The sequence below is a fragment of the Lithobates pipiens genome, unplaced genomic scaffold, assembly GCF_037356315.1.
Source record: "Lithobates pipiens isolate NorthernLeopardFrog02 unplaced genomic scaffold, aLitPip1_a1.2 Scaffold_28, whole genome shotgun sequence".
NCBI classification, from domain to species: Eukaryota; Metazoa; Chordata; class Amphibia; order Anura; family Ranidae; genus Lithobates; species Lithobates pipiens.
In genome coordinates, this window is record NW_027507789.1 from 226,923,476 (window position 1) to 226,941,422 (window position 17,947).

A 17,947-nucleotide genomic window follows, 5' to 3' on the forward strand; every position below is an offset into this window, starting at 1 on the left:
CAGCACCTGGTGTTCCAGTTTTCCGAGGAGAGTTCTAGACACAACCGCCTGGACTGGTGATCCCCCATCCCGCATTCCTAAAAATGGAATCAGCCATTAGGATTGATGGATTCAGATATATCACCATAGTATACAGGAAACTTTGAAAATACCCCAAATCTGTTGGCATGTGGACTCAAAGAAATGTAGCAGAATACATTTGCTAAAAGCAGAGTGAACACTTTGGGGAAACGCGTACTTTTGTTATAACATTTTTGCCGATCTTATTTAGCCAAAACCCCCCAGTGGTGGTGATTATATACTGCCAAAATGGAGCTCCAAGTCTGAAGTTTGGTATCCAGGAACTTTTAGGGACGTCTTCCAGAGAAGCATCCAACATGAGTGCAGCCTTGGAAGACGAGAGGAAAAAAATAAATAAATCATATGTGTACAGCGTTGCACGACTGTGCAATTGCTAAAGTGTGAGGGCACTGAAAGATAAACTGGCCTGGGCCAGAAGGGGTTAAATCAGCTTAGAGATGCTAATTTTCATGTTGTGTGACCCCCCCCCTTCCCACCCCAAAAGACGACATGTACAAGGCACAGTATGAGTTAAATGATCTTTATTGAAGGCCATGCACTGCCCCCATTACAGTACTGGAAATCACTGTACAATAGACTTTTGAAACACTGGCTGCATTTTCTAGTACAAAAAAAGAACTAAAAACATCTTCCGGAATGTCGAGAAAAACAGTCAAACTTAAATAGTGAAAAAAAAAGTGCACTACAGTCGCTGCCATGCAGCGGACATTAACTCTCTCCTGTAGAGACTTCTTAAATAGCTATCCTGTTCCTTTTTAAACACAATATAAAGAGCAAACATGGGAAAAAATAAAATTAAAGACACTAAACTGTGCGTTTTTTTTATTGTGTGTAGGCTGCCGGCATAGGATAACCTATCAGGGCAGGAGTTGTTGTGGCGGCAGTGGCAATTGGGTATGCTGTGTATGCTTGTGGTGCCAGACTGTTGGGTATGGCTGTGGAGTATTGCTGTCCGGCATTGTAGTTCTGGTAGGAGCCGTTCTGTGCGCCTCCCCGATACCCTCCTTGGTTGCCTTGCATTCCGTAGCCGTTGCTGTAGGAGTTACCGTTTCCATAGCTGCCCCCAAATCCGTTCTGGGGCTTGTTTCCAAAGTCTCTCTTAGCACCAAACCCTCTGTTATCCCGGTCCCACCCGCCCCGCTTGCCTGAAGAGAACCTGTCACGACGGTCATTCATTCCTCCACGGCCTCTGAAGCGCCCTGCGTGCGGGATTAAAAAAAAAGGTTTTAGTGTTACAGCAACATAAAAACCCACAAAACATACTAGTCATAAAGGTGTGGTACACTGAAGATCTTTCTACATAGTCAACTTCCTATTATAAACCCACAACAGGAAATTGTTTTAGTGCTGTGCCCATCTGCCCTCTAGTGGCAGACAAGGCACTGCCGTTGGGCTTCTACTCTTATATAAAACAAACACTCTACAAACCCTCTGAAATAATGTTAGGGCCTCCTGTAAAAATCTAACATTGCAAGTCTACAACTAGACTGTCACACTATTTTTAAATACTGGCCTAGAAAATGTCACACCACCGATTGAAGCAGTAAGGCACATGTTGCCAACTCTTCACCCAAAAGCAGTGCATTAATCTCCTCTTCCTCGACAACTCAGAGTGCCACTAAACCGACACAACAAGTGCTTTTTAGAAGAGGTGGCTTACGCATATCAAACTTAAATCTTACATTACTTGTTTCCCCGCTCAATAAGCAAATAACCATTTTAAAAAATGTATCCTCGCCACTGCTTCCCTATACAAGGCAGGCAGATAGTTCTGAGAGGGACCAGCAGGGGGCAGTACATTGCTCCCTGACACAACACCCTGCCCTCCATTACTCAGAGCCCTTGTACAAGTGGTGGCTCTTGGGGGTCCTGCAATGATCACAATACTTTGATGGGTGGAGTTTAGTGGGCATTTTCAGGCAGACATTTATATGGAAACCACCCTAAGTCTACCAAATAGGATGCCACGCCTCCATTACTGAAATAGCTGGACAGGCCAGGGTCAGTTTATCCGAGGTCTAGATCAGGGGGTGGGGCAGACTGTCCCTTGCCCCTGTCATTTTTTCAGTGCTGGTCCCCTGGGGAGGCATTGCAAGACTTTACAGCTACACATGGCATGCAGACATGATTGGACATTTAGGCTCAACAGCTGGAGGGCTGCAGTTTAGGCTTGGCAGGAGTTCTAGATTAGTGGTGAGAAAAGTCCAAACGTGCCTCTGCAAGCCATTCTTAGTGACCGTCAAGTCTGGCAGTGCCTCAGGGAACCAGTAACTCAATCCTATAATGCCACAGACACCATAGTAATGTTTTGTAATGCTTCATGGGACATGTGGTTAACAGCTGAGGACTTAGGCTCAATGTCAGACATGCAACCAGAAGTGAGGTGGGCTCTGGCTTACTGAAGCTGGAAGGTATATACAGGGGAATCCATCAGCAATCTCAGCACAGAATGGAGGTTGTACAACTGAAGTTGGCGCCCTGTGTAGTTTAAGTTGCCAACCAGAGCTGGCATCATAAGGTGGCAAGCTGGCATGGCTGCACAAACCACTAGGTGCAAGTTGGCCTTTTAAGAATCTGCCCACGATGCATTTGTATGGCTGCGATGTCGACTGGCACCACCCACCATTACTCGAGAGAAAGGGGGATCTGTCAATGCAAACAGATCCCTGTTCTGATGGCACAACAGATCTGCTGTTCCTGGTGATCAGGAACAGCTGTCCTGCAGTCCGTCTTCCCCCCCACCTTAGAAACACCTCCCAGGGAACACATTAAACCCTTTGAACAACCCCAAGTGTTAACCCTTTTACCTGTCAGTGACATTTACAGTCAGGGCATTTTTATAGCCCTGATGGCTATATAAAATGTCAATTTGTCCACAGCAGTACCGCCGTTAAAAAAGCACGCAATTTTTTTTATACACTATAACTTGTGCAAACCAATATGCTCATTGTGTTTTGCCAAAAATATGTAAAAACATACTGGCTTAAACTGAAGAAATGTTATTTTGTATATTATAGTAAAAACTTTCAAAATTTGTTTATAGTGCAAAAACGCAGATGACCAGATAACAAAAGCAAGCTATTTGTGGAGGGAAATGCAAGACAACGTTTAAAGTCACAACTGTCAGTTAGAGACGTAGTGTCGTACTGCAAAAAAAAAAAAAAAAAAAAAAAAATGGCCTGGTCATGAAGGGGGGTAAATGGAAAGGTCAGGTCAATATCTCTTACCTCCTCTGTCTTCAATCATCTGGAGAAGTTTGGGATTGATTGTCTGGTTGGCCTCCCTCAAGACGGAGATCAAGTCGTTGACCTGTTTGGCGTTGTTGGGCGTGAAGAAGGTGTAGGCTGTGCCCGTGTTGGTGCTGCGGGCTGTGCGGCCGATACGGTGGATGTAATCCTCAGAGGAGTTTGGATAGTCGTAGTTGATGACAAATTTAACGTCTTCCACATCTGTAAAAGTGTTGTAGCGTGGCAAGCAGGAAAGGCAGATAAAGATTTGCACACCACCACAACCAGACCAGAAAGACAAGTTAGAGAGGGGAGCCCAATCATGAGGGCAAGGCCTGAAAGAAGAGACGTTAGAAGCACCACATCTAAAAAAACAAACAACAAGTTATATATATGGACTAGTCTGCACCCAAAACAAGCTTACCGGGACGCAGTCCCCACCGTCTCCCTACTCTATGACATCTTTAGCTTCTCCGCAGTAAGGCTCCAGCCTCCTCATGTGCACCAGACGAGGACCGTCCTGAGAATTGCCCGCGGTCCTCACACACTCATTAGAAGCTCACACTGGCGAACCACTGCTTTGTTTCGTCTTGCCAAGACCCCCTTACAACCACCGTCTCCCCATCTCTAAGCACGGGGAACTCACCGGTTGTCAGCAGGCCATTATATGAAACATGTCATCTAGGCAAGAGATTCCAAGAAGCCAACGTGTGTCCCCCTCGGGCTGGTCTCGACATGACGACTACGGTACAGGTGAGGGAGGATCGTGAAAGATATTGCAGAGGCGAGAAAGAGTGCTGCTCCGCTTGCCCACTCTATAGTCATGTGCCAGTACTCACCCACCAATTCATTTCAAAACTACAAAAGGCTTTAAGAAAATAAAGATGCCACTCTCCCGAGACAGGTCCTCACTGAAACTCTCCTTGTACGTCAAGAGTGACAGTGCTGTACAGTGAGTGGCATGCAATGCATGGAAGCCCAGAGCAAGGGATGAAAAAAACCACTTCTCGTTTTTTTTTAGAGTAGAGTCTAAAAAAGAAAAATATAAGTCTCTGCCTTTTGAAGACTACTGGCACACGAAAACTCAGCTTTCCACCTCTCTACCCGACTGGCAGACCAGCCGATTTCCACTAGTCCTCCGTCCCCCTCGAGTCCTCCAAATGTCATGCCTAGGCCAGGCCTCAAAGACCGCACCTTTGTGAAAAAAAAAACTAAGAAGATTGCAGAGGTTAAAGAAAGCAACAAACTTTCTTTAAATTGAAAATAAAAAAATATGGTGCTATGCAGACACGTGGAGGTTCATACTGACCTAGACCACGGGACGCCACATCTGTGGCAATGAGGATTGGTGACTTGCCATGCTTGAACTCTGAAATAGATAACAAAAAAAAACCATGGTCAGGATTTACAGAAAAATCACATTTCATTTAATTAAGCTAATAATTTAATGAACCTGGCTATACTTATTAAACCCGATCCTGCAGGCCATAAGTACACTAGTGGCATCACCTCAGCTCCTGCTGCTCAGGACACCCACTAAGATTATAAGGCTGTGCTGAAATCCACCCACCAAATCACAAGTACTGCCAACCGCTGCCCACTGGCATTTCTGGATAAACCGAGGGTGCTGATTAGCACTGGTTAACTCACAAGCCTTGCAGCTTTCAACCAAAACCGCCATATGAAGCCATGGGGTTGAAAGCTGCAGGGCTTGTCTGCAGAACTCCGACATCCTACATCAGGGGTTGACAAATTTGCTTGGAATCTAGGAGCCAGCTAAAAAAGTTAGGAGCCGGGTCCGTGACGGCGATCTGGACCTGTCCCTGGCCTGACATGGAGACAAGTGAGGGGAAGATAGCCCCAAGCCCCTCACCTGTCTCCAAGTCATTGCCCATAGCTCTTAGAGGGACATTTTATTTATTTTTTTCAAATGACAATTTTTTAAATTGCATTTTAGTGTAAATTGAGATGTGAGGTCTCTCTGACCCCCAGATCTCATATACAAGAGGACCCGTCATGCTTTTTTCTATTACAAGGGATTTTTACATTCCTTGTAATAGGAACAAAAGTGACACATTTTTTTTTTTTTTAAAGAACAGTGAAAAAAATAAAAATAAAAGTTAAAATAAAAAAAAGAGACCTCCTCTGTAACTTAAAAAGTGCAACCTGTAGAATTTTTTAAATGTCGCCTATGGAGATTTTAAAGGGTAAAAGTTTGTCGCCATTCGATGAGCGGGCGCAATTTTGAAGCATGACATGTTTGGTATCGATTTACTCTACGCAACATTATCTTTCACAATATTAAAAAAAATTGGGCTAACTTTACTGTTGTTTTTTTTTTATTAAATACATTTTCCCCAAAAAAGTGCGCTTGTAAGTCCGCTGTGCAAATACGGTGTGACAGACAGTATTGCAACGACCACCATTTTATTCTCTAGGGTGTTAGAATAAAATATATATATAATTTTTAGGGGTTCTGAGTAAAGGGAAGGAAGATGGCAGGCAGGGAAAATTAGCATTGCATCCATTAGCATTGCTGGTTGTAATTCCAACGGCCACCACAAGAGGGCGCCAGATTACAGAAGGAACCATAGGATCGTAGAAGGCCTCAAAGCCGGGGGCTAAATTACCGGCCAGCGGCGGCGCGATCGCGCCGGGGGGGGCCGCGGAGACAGCATACCCCCAGCTGTGCTGCCCCAGGCGCCAGGTCTGGAATTCTAGTCGCAAATGCGACCGGGCGCCCGGGTTTTGTCGAGCCCTGTCCTACATGATCAATGGATCTGGGGGGTGTAAAGATTTCAATGTTCCTGCAGAAAAAGCAAATTCTGCAAAAATGTGCCACTCTGCAAAGGTGAGCTTCTCACTGAGGCACTGAATCACTCATGCAGCACCCTAAATGAGGTATATAGCTGCATTTTTATTACACAAGATACTTCTGCAGACATTAGACAACCACTTGTCTGCAGGCCAGGTTCCCGTGAGATTTAGCAGCGGTGGGCTGGGTGCAGCCTGCAGGCACCTGCCATAAAGGCTTTAACATTATTTTGGTTAATATATTTTAACCTGTTCTGTTAGACCAATATCAATTGTTGTGACCTGCCTGCACACAAAGCGAGAGGCCAAGATGGAAGGAATCACATCTATTGTTGGCCATACAGCTGAGATTTGAACCATTAGTGGGCAGGCTGAAAGTACAGCCAGCCTGTTGCTTACTCTATGGCAGCCACTTGCGATAACCACTGCCTCCTCCTGGCAGAGAATACAAGGGTCTGGCAGGAGGGATTCCTGCAAGAGTCTGTTGCTGGGGAGGAAGCTTTCAAGTTTCATTGCAGGAAATAAATTGGCTCTGTATGGCCTGCCTAAGAGGAAGGTAGTACAATCCTGAGGATTGAGGTGGGGAGTTATGTAGACCAAGTGGGTATGTATACAAGATAGCCAATCTGCAGGAAAGGGCACCCTGCATTGAGAAGGACAGCAACACTTATAAAATGCAGGACTCTGAAAACATGTGGTGAGGCTTTTTTGAGATGCACAATAAAAAAAGCACTTGAAAAAAGATGGGCTGCATGGTCGAGTCACCAGAAGAATGTATGCAAAGTATCCTACTTACAATACATCAAACAGCCCATTGACAAGCCTCCAGTCATTTGGAGTGATGAGACCAAAATTGCATGGGGGGGGGGGGGGGGGAATGACCTCCCTACTTGCACTAGTTGGAAGGGTTGTAGGCTCACATTGGTTGCATCAAGTCTACACTGAAAGGTATGGCTGTATGGTGTAAACTTAGTCCAAGGCCAATGGACTGGGAAGATTACATGTATTATCTTATAGTTCTCAACTGGGACGTAGTGGATTCTGCCAACGGTTTGCCATCACACAGCAAGTGTGAAATCTAATTGTGGCAGAAACTTACCATTTAATACCCAGTCTCTCTCCTGCTGGCTTTTGTCACCATGTATCCCCATTGCGGGCCACCTGCAATAAGATAATGACAGATCAGCACATATCCTCCATAAACAGTCCCCCAAATACCTCCCAAACTGTCCCATGGAGCCAACATTTCCCATTACACTGATAGGTAAAAACCTACACCAGGCAATATATAGATAAGCTGCACATACCCATCTCTGCGTAATCGCCTTGTGAGGTCATCACAGCGCCTCTTTGTCTCTACGAATACAATGGTTTTGTTTTCCTTCTCACTCATGATCTCCTCCATCAGACGGACAAGCCTACAGATTCAAAGACAAGCATGACTTTAGATAAATCCAGAGCAGGCAATTTGTAGGATCCCCAGATAAGTTTAGTGCCCCCTCCCTACTACAGCTGGAAAACTGGGATGGCATAGGGGGATGTGAATAGGTCTGAGAGGCAGAAGGCAGTACATACTTGTCATCCTTTTCTCCATCGTTGCAGACATCTACAATCTGCAGAATGTTGTGGTTGGCGCTCAGTTCCAGCGCACCGATATTAATGTGCACATAGTCCTTTAAGAAGTCTTCTGCAAGCTGTCTGACTTCTCTAGGCCAGGTGGCGCTCCACATCAGGGTCTGTCTGTCAGGCTGGAGGAGAAAGTGCATATTAGATAAAGGACTAAAGCCAGATAAAAATATGTGACAGCAAACCTAGCGGTTCCAATACTCACCCTGATCTGCTCCACAATCTTCCTGATCTGGGGCTCAAAACCCATATCCAGCATTCTGTCTGCTTCATCAAGTACCAGGTATGTGCATCTGTCCAGGTTGGTCTTCCCAGCTTCCAGGAAGTCGATTAATCTGCCCGGTGTTGCAATGCAGATTTCAACACCTGTTAAAGAGGACGGGTTAGTGTCAAGCCAAACGAGAGGCAGCTGGTGCATCCATATTACTAAAACCACCCCTCCACCTTACCTCTTTCTAAATCACGAAGTTGTGGTCCTTTGGGTGCTCCTCCATAAATACAGGTAGATCTTAAACGGCAGGCCCTGCCATACTCAGCTGCAACCTGCTGCACTTGTTGTGCCAGCTCTCGGGTAGGTGCCAGCACCAGGAGCTGAGGAAGAAAGAAATTCAGACTTTAGACATTTCCAAGATATAAGCAGAGCTTTCCACCAATCATTAACCTAGCACTGAAGATAGGAGGGCAATAGTTCGGGTGTCAGTTGTAATCGAGGGAGATTTCACTATGTGCACAAAGTGTCGCCAAACCCAGGAGCCCGCACCCGCCAAACCCAGGAGCCCGCACCCGCCAAACCCAGGAGCCCGCACCCGCCAAACCCAGGAGCCCGCACCCGATCTCCCACAGTACATCATTTTTTTTTAACAAACTGCTAAATACCTTCTCAGTGTATAGCAGTCTTGTGACATTTATCAGTGTCTGGATAAAGTTTGTCTGAGTAAATTCTATTCTATGAGGCTGCAGGAATCCTGACAGTCTTGAGAAAAGTGCATGTAATCGGCACTGTCCAAATACTCTGCACATGCTCAGTTTGGTATATGGCTAGAGTTCCAATGAACTGTACTATCAGATGAATTGGGGACAGTGGACATGGAGATCAGAAGACAGGATCAAACTACCTTTACACAATGCAGAAGATTTAACCCCTTAGACTTCAGCGAGTATAACCCCTCCAGTTACAAGGCTGACCAGATGAGGGTTATGCGATTGGCATATGCCACCACGACTTTTAGAACTACCACCTAGCTTTGAAGATTTATGTCTAACACTTCCCTTCAACAGCAGAACACATTGCCAGGATTGAAGATCTAGGTACTTACAATTGGCCCATCTCCTCTCTGTAGGAATGGTTGGTGATTGATGTGGACGATTCCAGGAAGTAGATACTGAAAAAGAAAGCAGCCTTATAATATTGTATCCACAGTTTATACTTTGAGCTTCCTGTATATGAGGAAATATTCTGTACACTGTTCAGCAGGGTGCTGCTTGCACTGATCACAAAAGCAATGACTATACGTAGAACATGACACAGTACAGCAATCATGAACTATGACTATTGATCAGTGCAAGCTGCACAATGATCAGATTGGAAACTTACAGAAAGTGTTTTTCCAGATCCAGTCATGGCGACGCCAACCATGTCCAGTCCGCTCAGGGCAACCGGCCAGCCCTGGCTCTGGATAGGTGTGGGGTCGGTGAAATTCTGGTGCCTGATCACTCCCATGAGGTTGTCTGTAGAGGATCAATAAGCAATAAGATTAGTATACACATGAGTGGGATGAGCCTGAGAATATACACACACACACACACAGCAGTGTACAAGGTCCTTACCAGGGAAGCTTGCTTCATGGAAAGCAAACACAGGCTTGGGACAGTGTAAGCCTCTGACGGTGATCTCTTTGCTTCTTCTGAATTCTTGTATTTCTTGCTGCAGGATTGAGAGAAATATTAGAAATCTACAAAGCTGCCAGAACCCGAATATATAGCAGAACTATAAGTATCTATAGATTCAGTTCTGTACCATGTGGCCAAGATGGAGTCTAACACTACAGTGCAGGCAGAGGTTGGTTGGTAAGGTGTTGATATACACCTGTCAGGACCTAAACCCTGACCTCAGCTGCATGTGGAAGCAGATCTTCCTGAACCCCCTGAGATGGTGGCAAATGTGCCCCCCCCCCCCCCCATCTTATTTTTGGTGAACATTGAACACGTTGCACCTCCCATGAACTTAAGCCACATCTCTGCACTTCCTGTTAAAGATGGCTGTAAGTTTGACTGGAGAACAGTCTGGTTAATAGACTTTTTGGCTTGTTTACCCCAAAACTAAACTTCTGCTTGATATATACCAGCTAGTGAAACCCCCCCCCCCCCCAGGTTTATCACCTCCTGTTGGGGAGACCGGACCATAACGTGTCATTAACAGGCAGTGAAACCCATCCCCCCACCATCAGAAACTGATCTAGTGCTTACACCCCTCATCACCTGCCAGGGGAATCTGCCCGTGTATTTACCATGCTGGTCTGTGAGCCTTTCCACTGCTACAACCACCGGCCTGAACCCCAAATGTGACAACTTATGAACCAAGAGGAGCTCTGGGCTGCCCCTTAAAATTAAAAGTCAGCAGGGGGTCCAGCGACAGCCTCACCCAATCCACATCATGTTTGGGCATCTTGGGTAACGGAAACGGAAACCAGCCTGTGACTGACCGCTTCACAGCCGGTTTCCAAATGGGCCAATGCCAGCCTGTCTTATGAAGGGCCCCATATTGTGAGAAGTGATGTGTCCCCAGAATACTGCAGGGGGAAGGAAGCCGCCCCCCCAAACATCTGACTAGGAGTGGATGCATCTTAAACCCAGATACCCGCTCCCTCCAAATTTGGTAGCAGAGGGGTGCTAACCAGGGGAATTTCCCTTTCAGGTGACCTCCCTCTAAGACTTGGGGTGCAAATATTTCAAGTGAGGCGTTGTGCGCCGAGCGGTCTTACCGGTGTGCGCCTGACTAAGTCAGGGTGCTCTTGATAGAAGTTCTTCTCAAATTTTGGTAAAGTATCCAAATTCCATTTCTTCTTGACGAGCCGCTCACCCGGATTTCCATACTTTCCAGATGACCCATTTCTGTTTCCTCCAAATCTGGGTGCTCCTCCAAATCTAAAAGAAAGACATAAAGACCAGTGTCAGAATACACACCACCTCTAGGGGGCACAAAATCCCCTTCACATTCACTGAGGGGGAACAAAGATTCACGGACACTGGGCAGAGGTCAGGAAATATGCCCCCCACTCCTCCATATCAGGACTGGAAAGATCTGCCATGAATCCAGGAGTGAAAAAAGGGAACCAGGTTTTTTTTTTAAATCTGCATGTCGCCACCTGGAACTGCATGTCGGGGGGGGGGGTCAGGTATTACAACTCAGGTATGGGGCAAAATAAATAAGGCACCAGATCAGCCCCACCAATCAAATGAAGATGTAGGTGGGCAGGCGGAGAGCCAGGGAAGCCTTCATGTAGAAGGTCTGCACACCGCATTCCAACCTCTGTCCACTGGAGGACGCTGTGCCCACAAGGGCTTATCCCAATGTTTCTCAACTCCCGTCCTCAAGACGCCCCGAGGATGTTATCAGTACGGCTCAGGATTGGCGTCATGTTAGAGATGGTAATGGAGGACACAGCCATGTCTTTCTAAACTCCTCCAGTCCTCGAGGTGCCCCGACAGGTCAGGTTCTCAGGATCCCCCTTTAGGTGAGATGGCTGTGGTAATTACTGAGGGGGGATCCTGAAAACCTGACCTGTCGGGGCACCTCGAGGACTGGAGGAGTTTAGAAAGACATTGCTGTGTCCTCCATTACCATCAGATGAGCGGTCCTGTCTACAGCCGCCACTGACAGATAAATCCAACATGAGCCGTACTCTGATAACATCCTCAATATTTATCACATTTCCTGGTTGTCGGGAAAAAGCACCTGAAAATTAACCAGAGCCCCGCCCACCAGACACCCCTCCCCCTTCATCTCTGCCCTATAGAAGCTCCATTCAGTCTCACTGCATTTAGGAAATTACCCCCCCCCCCATAGACAAGCAGTAAAGTAGGCAAATGTCTATTAAAAATCCCCCTCCCGGGGACAGACAGTGGTACACTCCGAGTCGGGAGATGTAGAAGTGAATGTCATGATGCAATGTGAGGCGACGTCATGGAGGAGGAGGACGGCTTCACACCGACCAACCCTTTCCAAGAAAGACGTCCACACAAAGAACACAATGTCCCCGACTACAAGGGAGAGACCATACAGGAGGAGGGGGGGGGGGGTCATAGAATGTACCGGAGTACAAGGAAGAAACCATACAGGAGGGGGGGGGGGGGGGGGTCATAGAATGTACTGAGTACAAGGAAGAGACCATACAGGAGGGGGGGTCATAGAATGTACTGAGTACAAGGAAGAGACCATACAGGAGGGGGGGTCATAGAATGTACCGGAGTATAAGGAAGAGACCATACAGGAGGGGGGGTCATAGAATGTACGGAGTACAAGGAAGAGACCATACAGGAGGGGGGGTCATAGAATGTACCGGAGTATAAGGAAGAGACCATACAGGAGGTGGGGGGGTCATTTGATTCCATCACTAATTATATGGTAATAGAACACTAACCCCCCCCCCGTATACTACAACTACCATCCATGGCACACGGACTGCACATTGTTCTGCTTCCATCTCCTCCATCCTACAGGCGGATTACATCATCCTATCAGAGGAGACACTGACTCACGGGATGCCGCAAGAGAAGGGAGACTGCTCCTGTTATACAGGACAGTAAATTCCCAGCAGCTGCAGGTGGTGAGTCACGTGTCCCACATACATGACACCCACCGATCACAGGAATTACATGTATGAGGATCCTCCATGGGATCCCTAGGACACCCGACCACCACACTGAGCAGGACGGCCCCAGGATGTCACCACATGGTACGGCCCGATCCATCTTCTGATACACAACCAGAGAACACCTGAGGAAGTGATACATTGTACCCCATAGAGGATCATCCGATACATCTCACCCTACACCTGAGGAAGTGATACATTGTACCCCATAGAGGATCCTCCGATACATCTCACCCTACACCTGAGGAAGTGATACATTGTACCCCATAGAGGATCCTCCGATACATCTCACCCTACACCTGAGGAAGTGATACATTGTACCCCATAGAGGATCATCCGATACATCTCACCCTACACCTGAGGAAGTGATACATTGTACCCCATAGAGGATCATCCGATACATCTCACCCTACACCTGAGGAAGTGATACATTGTACCCCATAGAGGATCATCCGATACATCTCACCCTACACCTGAGGAAGTGATACATTGTACCCCATAGAGGATCATCCGATACATCTCACCCTACACCTGAGGAAGTGATACATTGTACCCCATACAGAATCATCCGATACATCTCACCCTACACCTGAGGAAGTGATACATTGTACCCCATAGAGGATCCTCCGATACATCTCACCCTACACCTGAGGAAGTGATACATTGTACCCCATAGAGGATCCTCCGATACATCTCACCCTACACCTGAGGAAGTGATACATTGTACCCCATAGAGGATCATCCGATACATCTCACCCTACACCTGAGGAAGTGATACATTGTACCCCATAGAGGATCATCCGATACATCTCACCCTACACCTGAGGAAGTGATACATTGTACCCCATAGAGGATCATCCGATACATCTCACCCTACACCTGAGGAAATGATACATTGTACCCCATAGAGGATCCTCCGATACATCTCACCCTACACCTGAGGAAGTGATACATTGTACCCCATAGAGGATCCTCCGATACATCTCACCCTACACCTGAGGAAGTGATACATCTCACCCTACACCTGAGGAAGTGATACATCTCACCCTACACCTGAGGAAGTGATACATTGTACCCCATAGAGGATCATCCGATACATCTCACCCTACACCTGAGGAAGTGATACATTGTACCCCATAGAGGATCCTCCGATACATCTCACCCTACACCTGAGGAAGTGATACATTGTACCCCATAGAGGATCCTCCGATACATCTCACCCTACACCTGAGGAAGTGATACATTGTACCCCATAGAGGATCATCCGATACATCTCACCCTACACCTGAGGAAGTGATACATTGTACCCCATAGAGGATCATCCGATACATCTCACCCTACACCTGAGGAAGTGATACATTGTACCCCATAGAGGATCATCCGATACATCTCACCCTACACCTGAGGAAGTGATACATTGTACCCCATAGAGGATCATCCGATACATCTCACCCTACACCTGAGGAAGTGATACATTGTACCCCATACAGAATCATCCGATACATCTCACCCTACACCTGAGGAAGTGATACATTGTACCCCATAGAGGATCCTCCGATACATCTCACCCTACACCTGAGGAAGTGATACATTGTACCCCATAGAGGATCCTCCGATACATCTCACCCTACACCTGAGGAAGTGATACATTGTACCCCATAGAGGATCATCCGATACATCTCACCCTACACCTGAGGAAGTGATACATTGTACCCCATAGAGGATCATCCGATACATCTCACCCTACACCTGAGGAAGTGATACATTGTACCCCATAGAGGATCATCCGATACATCTCACCCTACACCTGAGGAAATGATACATTGTACCCCATAGAGGATCCTCCGATACATCTCACCCTACACCTGAGGAAGTGATACATTGTACCCCATAGAGGATCCTCCGATACATCTCACCCTACACCTGAGGAAGTGATACATCTCACCCTACACCTGAGGAAGTGATACATCTCACCCTACACCTGAGGAAGTGATACATTTACCCCATAGAGGATCATCCGATACATCTCACCCTACACCTGAGGAAATGATACATTGTACCCCATAGAGGATCATCCGATACATCTCACCCTACACCTGAGGAAATGATACATTGTACCCCATAGAGGATCATCCGATACATCTCACCCTACACCTGAGGAAGTGATACATTGTACCCCATAGAGGATCATCCGATACATCTCACCCTACACCTGAGGAAGTGATACATTGTACCCCATAGAGGATCCTCCGATACATCTCACCCTACACCTGAGGAAGTGATACATTGTACCCCATAGAGGATCATCCGATACATCTCACCCTACACCTGAGGAAATGATACATTGTACCCCATAGAGGATCCACACTTCACATGTGACACATTCCCACCAATCAGCTTCTATCTTGGGCTCAGTAAAGTGGAATCCTCAGTCTGGCTGAATTGGGATCACACAGGAAGGTCGGGGATTACATTCGAGGACTTCCTGTTCTCAGGCCTGATTGTCATCACATCCCCGGAGTGTTCAGGAAAGGGGGAGGAGTTCTCAGCTGAGCACTTCTGCCTGAGCCAAGGGCAGGTGGATTCCAGGAAGTAAATGCTACAGGGATCTGCCCTTAACCAACATGGCTGCAACTAAAATACTGGGGGGGGGGGGTTCAGTGATCCCTGAACATAAATCCTGGAGACGGACGGACGGGAGGAGTTTTCAGATACAAAATGAACTTGTTTGGTCGGTGGGGCTCGGGTGCCGTGTAGTTCCACTTTGAGACTTGAAAGCTAAAAGCCAATTGGTTCATAGAGCTGGGCCTGTCAGTGATCTCTCACACCGGAGGAGATTTCTCAGGACTTCCTGTGGATCCAAAAACCAAACATTCCCATCACCGGTGTAAGACGTCTCCTCCGGGGGGGGAGCACATCATGTGACCTCACCATTCCTTATAAAAGATCCGGGATCGGAGCAAGTCGTCTCCACCAATACCTACATCCCCTCCCCCCACAGACCACCCTCTATACAAGGTGTAGTGTCTGCCCTCATGTAAAGCACTGTGCAAACTGCTGGCAATACATAAATCCCATATAATACATGGCTCTGGATGGGATGTACGGAGCAGGTCACCCCGACACCGGTGTAAAATGAACAGATACTACTGGAGGAAACTTACACCAGTGTCCGGGGGCGACCTACACCCCCCATACTACTATGAGCTCGTAACTTGCACCAGTGTCAGGAGGCGACCCGCAACCCCCATCCAATGTCTAGATATATCCCATCCAGAACCATCTATGTATTCCTGGAGGGGGATATCTTACACCTCCCATCCCCAATACACATCATATTACCAGGGGGGGGCGCCTACAACTCCCACCAGACCAAGGCCTCCAATGTGCACTGGTGGGGGGGATGGGAGGTGTAGATCACCCTTAGACACTGGTGTAAGATGTCCCTTCCCCATAGTATATAATGATCTGTATATAGGGGGATGGGAGGTGTATATCACCCCGTAGTATATAATGTATATATAGGGGGGATGGGAGGTGTATATCACCCCGTAGTATATAATAATGTATATATAGGGGGGATGGGAGGTGTATATCACCCCGTAGTATATAATGTATATATAGGGGGGATGGGAGGTGTATATCACCCCGTAGTATATAATAATGTATATATAGGGGATGGGAGGTGTACATCACCCCCGTAGTATATAATAATGTATATATAGGGGGGATGGGAGGTGTATATCACCCCGTAGTATATAATGTATATATAGGGGGGATGGGAGGTGTATATCACCCCGTAGTATATAATGTATATATAGGGGGGATGGGAGGTGTATATCACCCCGTAGTATATAATGTATATATAGGGGGATGGGAGGTGTATATCCCCCCGTAGTATATAATGTATATATAGGGGGGATGGGAGGTGTATATCCCCCCCCGTAGTATATAATAATGTATATATAGGGGGATGGGAGGTGTATATCACCCCGTAGTATATAATAATGTATATATAGGGGATGGGAGGTGTACATCACCCCCTGTAGTATAAAATGATCTGTATATAGGGGATGGGGGGGAGGTGTATATCACACCCATAGTATATAATGATCTGTATATAGGGGGGATGGGAGGTGTACATCCCCCATAGTGTATATATAGGGGGATGGGAGGTGTAAATCTCCCCGAGGCAGACAAAGGGTCTCCTCTCCACATGGGGACAATAGAAGAGATCCATCACCACCGGAAGTAATGTGGGGGGGAGGGGGGATCACTGTTGCCATGGTAACAGACAGTACAATGGAAGATCCGGGGAGATCAACCCACACACCCCGATATATCACAGATGTGTCCCCCTCCCCCCATCCTGTCCGCTCACGCCATCAATACAACTCCCGGGGCTATAAATGGTGATCTGTGACGTATGACGCACAAATACACGGGACGCCCCCGGTATATCCGGCCCGGGGGCCCGATTGAGGGGAGACGAGTCCGAGGTCCCTATAGAGGAGTCGGGGGCCCCGCGGAGGAGTGCGGGGCCCCCACCCCGGGAAGAAGCCGGCCGCCATCTTGTGAGAAGACAAAGAGCCGCCATCTTGTGCGCTCGCCTCATGGTGAGGAGAATCTCCTCTCCACACCTCTCCTCCCTTCTCCACGCCGGGGGTACACCCGAATATCCCCCACCACCGCCCAGCCTCACACTCCGGGCCCCTCCCGCCTCCTCCCCGATAATAAATATAAATTATAAAAAAATAAAAATCTAAACCGAGTGTGGGTGATTGTAGGGGGTGTGGGGAGACTTACCCGCGGCCTCTGTCGTTGAATCCCGGCATATCTGCGCTCTTCTGGTTTCCTTGTTACGGTTCTCGGTGTTCGGAGCGGACGGAGGAGATGTGTGCAGCTCGCCGGCCGGTTATATAGAGAGAACAGAGCCGGCTCACCCCCGCCTGATGAGGGCGCGGCGCCTGACGTCACCAGAACCCTCCGCCCTGCCGGATCTACACCGCCGCCATCTTTAGTGAGGGCTCCGCCCATCGCCCCTCCCCTCGCAATAGGGCGTAAAATAAGCGTGAATAGTTAGAGCGCTCTCCGAGAGGCGACGTGGAGATGAAGGGGGCGCGGGGGGGGCAGTTCTGATGGGGGTATGATCTAGGGAAAGGGGGTACGCCGGGGAGATGACCACAACAAACATGGCGGGGGGAGATGCGGCCATCACGTGGTGGGCGGGAAAATTATGTAAGGGGGCGTGGCTCACTGACGAAGGCCTCGACGTCACTAGATCCCTCCGCTCTCCGGGTCGGAGGGCGGCCATCTTGACTGAGGGCA

At 47.7% G+C, this 17,947-nt stretch overlaps 1 protein-coding gene across 1 annotated transcript; it reads right to left on the bottom strand.

Moving 5' to 3' along the window:
• Nucleotides 1-585: 585 nt before the first annotated feature.
• On the bottom strand, nt 586-17,591 carry DDX5 (DEAD-box helicase 5). Its single transcript, XM_077460635.1, has 13 exons — nt 17,426-17,591; nt 10,730-10,892; nt 9,576-9,672; nt 9,343-9,476; nt 9,065-9,130; nt 8,198-8,339; nt 7,954-8,114; nt 7,698-7,870; nt 7,430-7,540; nt 7,222-7,283; nt 4,618-4,677; nt 3,309-3,530; nt 586-1,280 (listed from the first exon to the last, which is right to left on the bottom strand). The coding sequence occupies exons 1-13, from the start codon at nt 17,452-17,454 to the stop codon at nt 904-906; spliced, it is 1,797 nt and encodes a 598-aa protein (XP_077316761.1). The 5' UTR covers nt 17,455-17,591; the 3' UTR covers nt 586-903.
• Between the last annotated feature and the right edge of the window lie 356 nt (nt 17,592-17,947).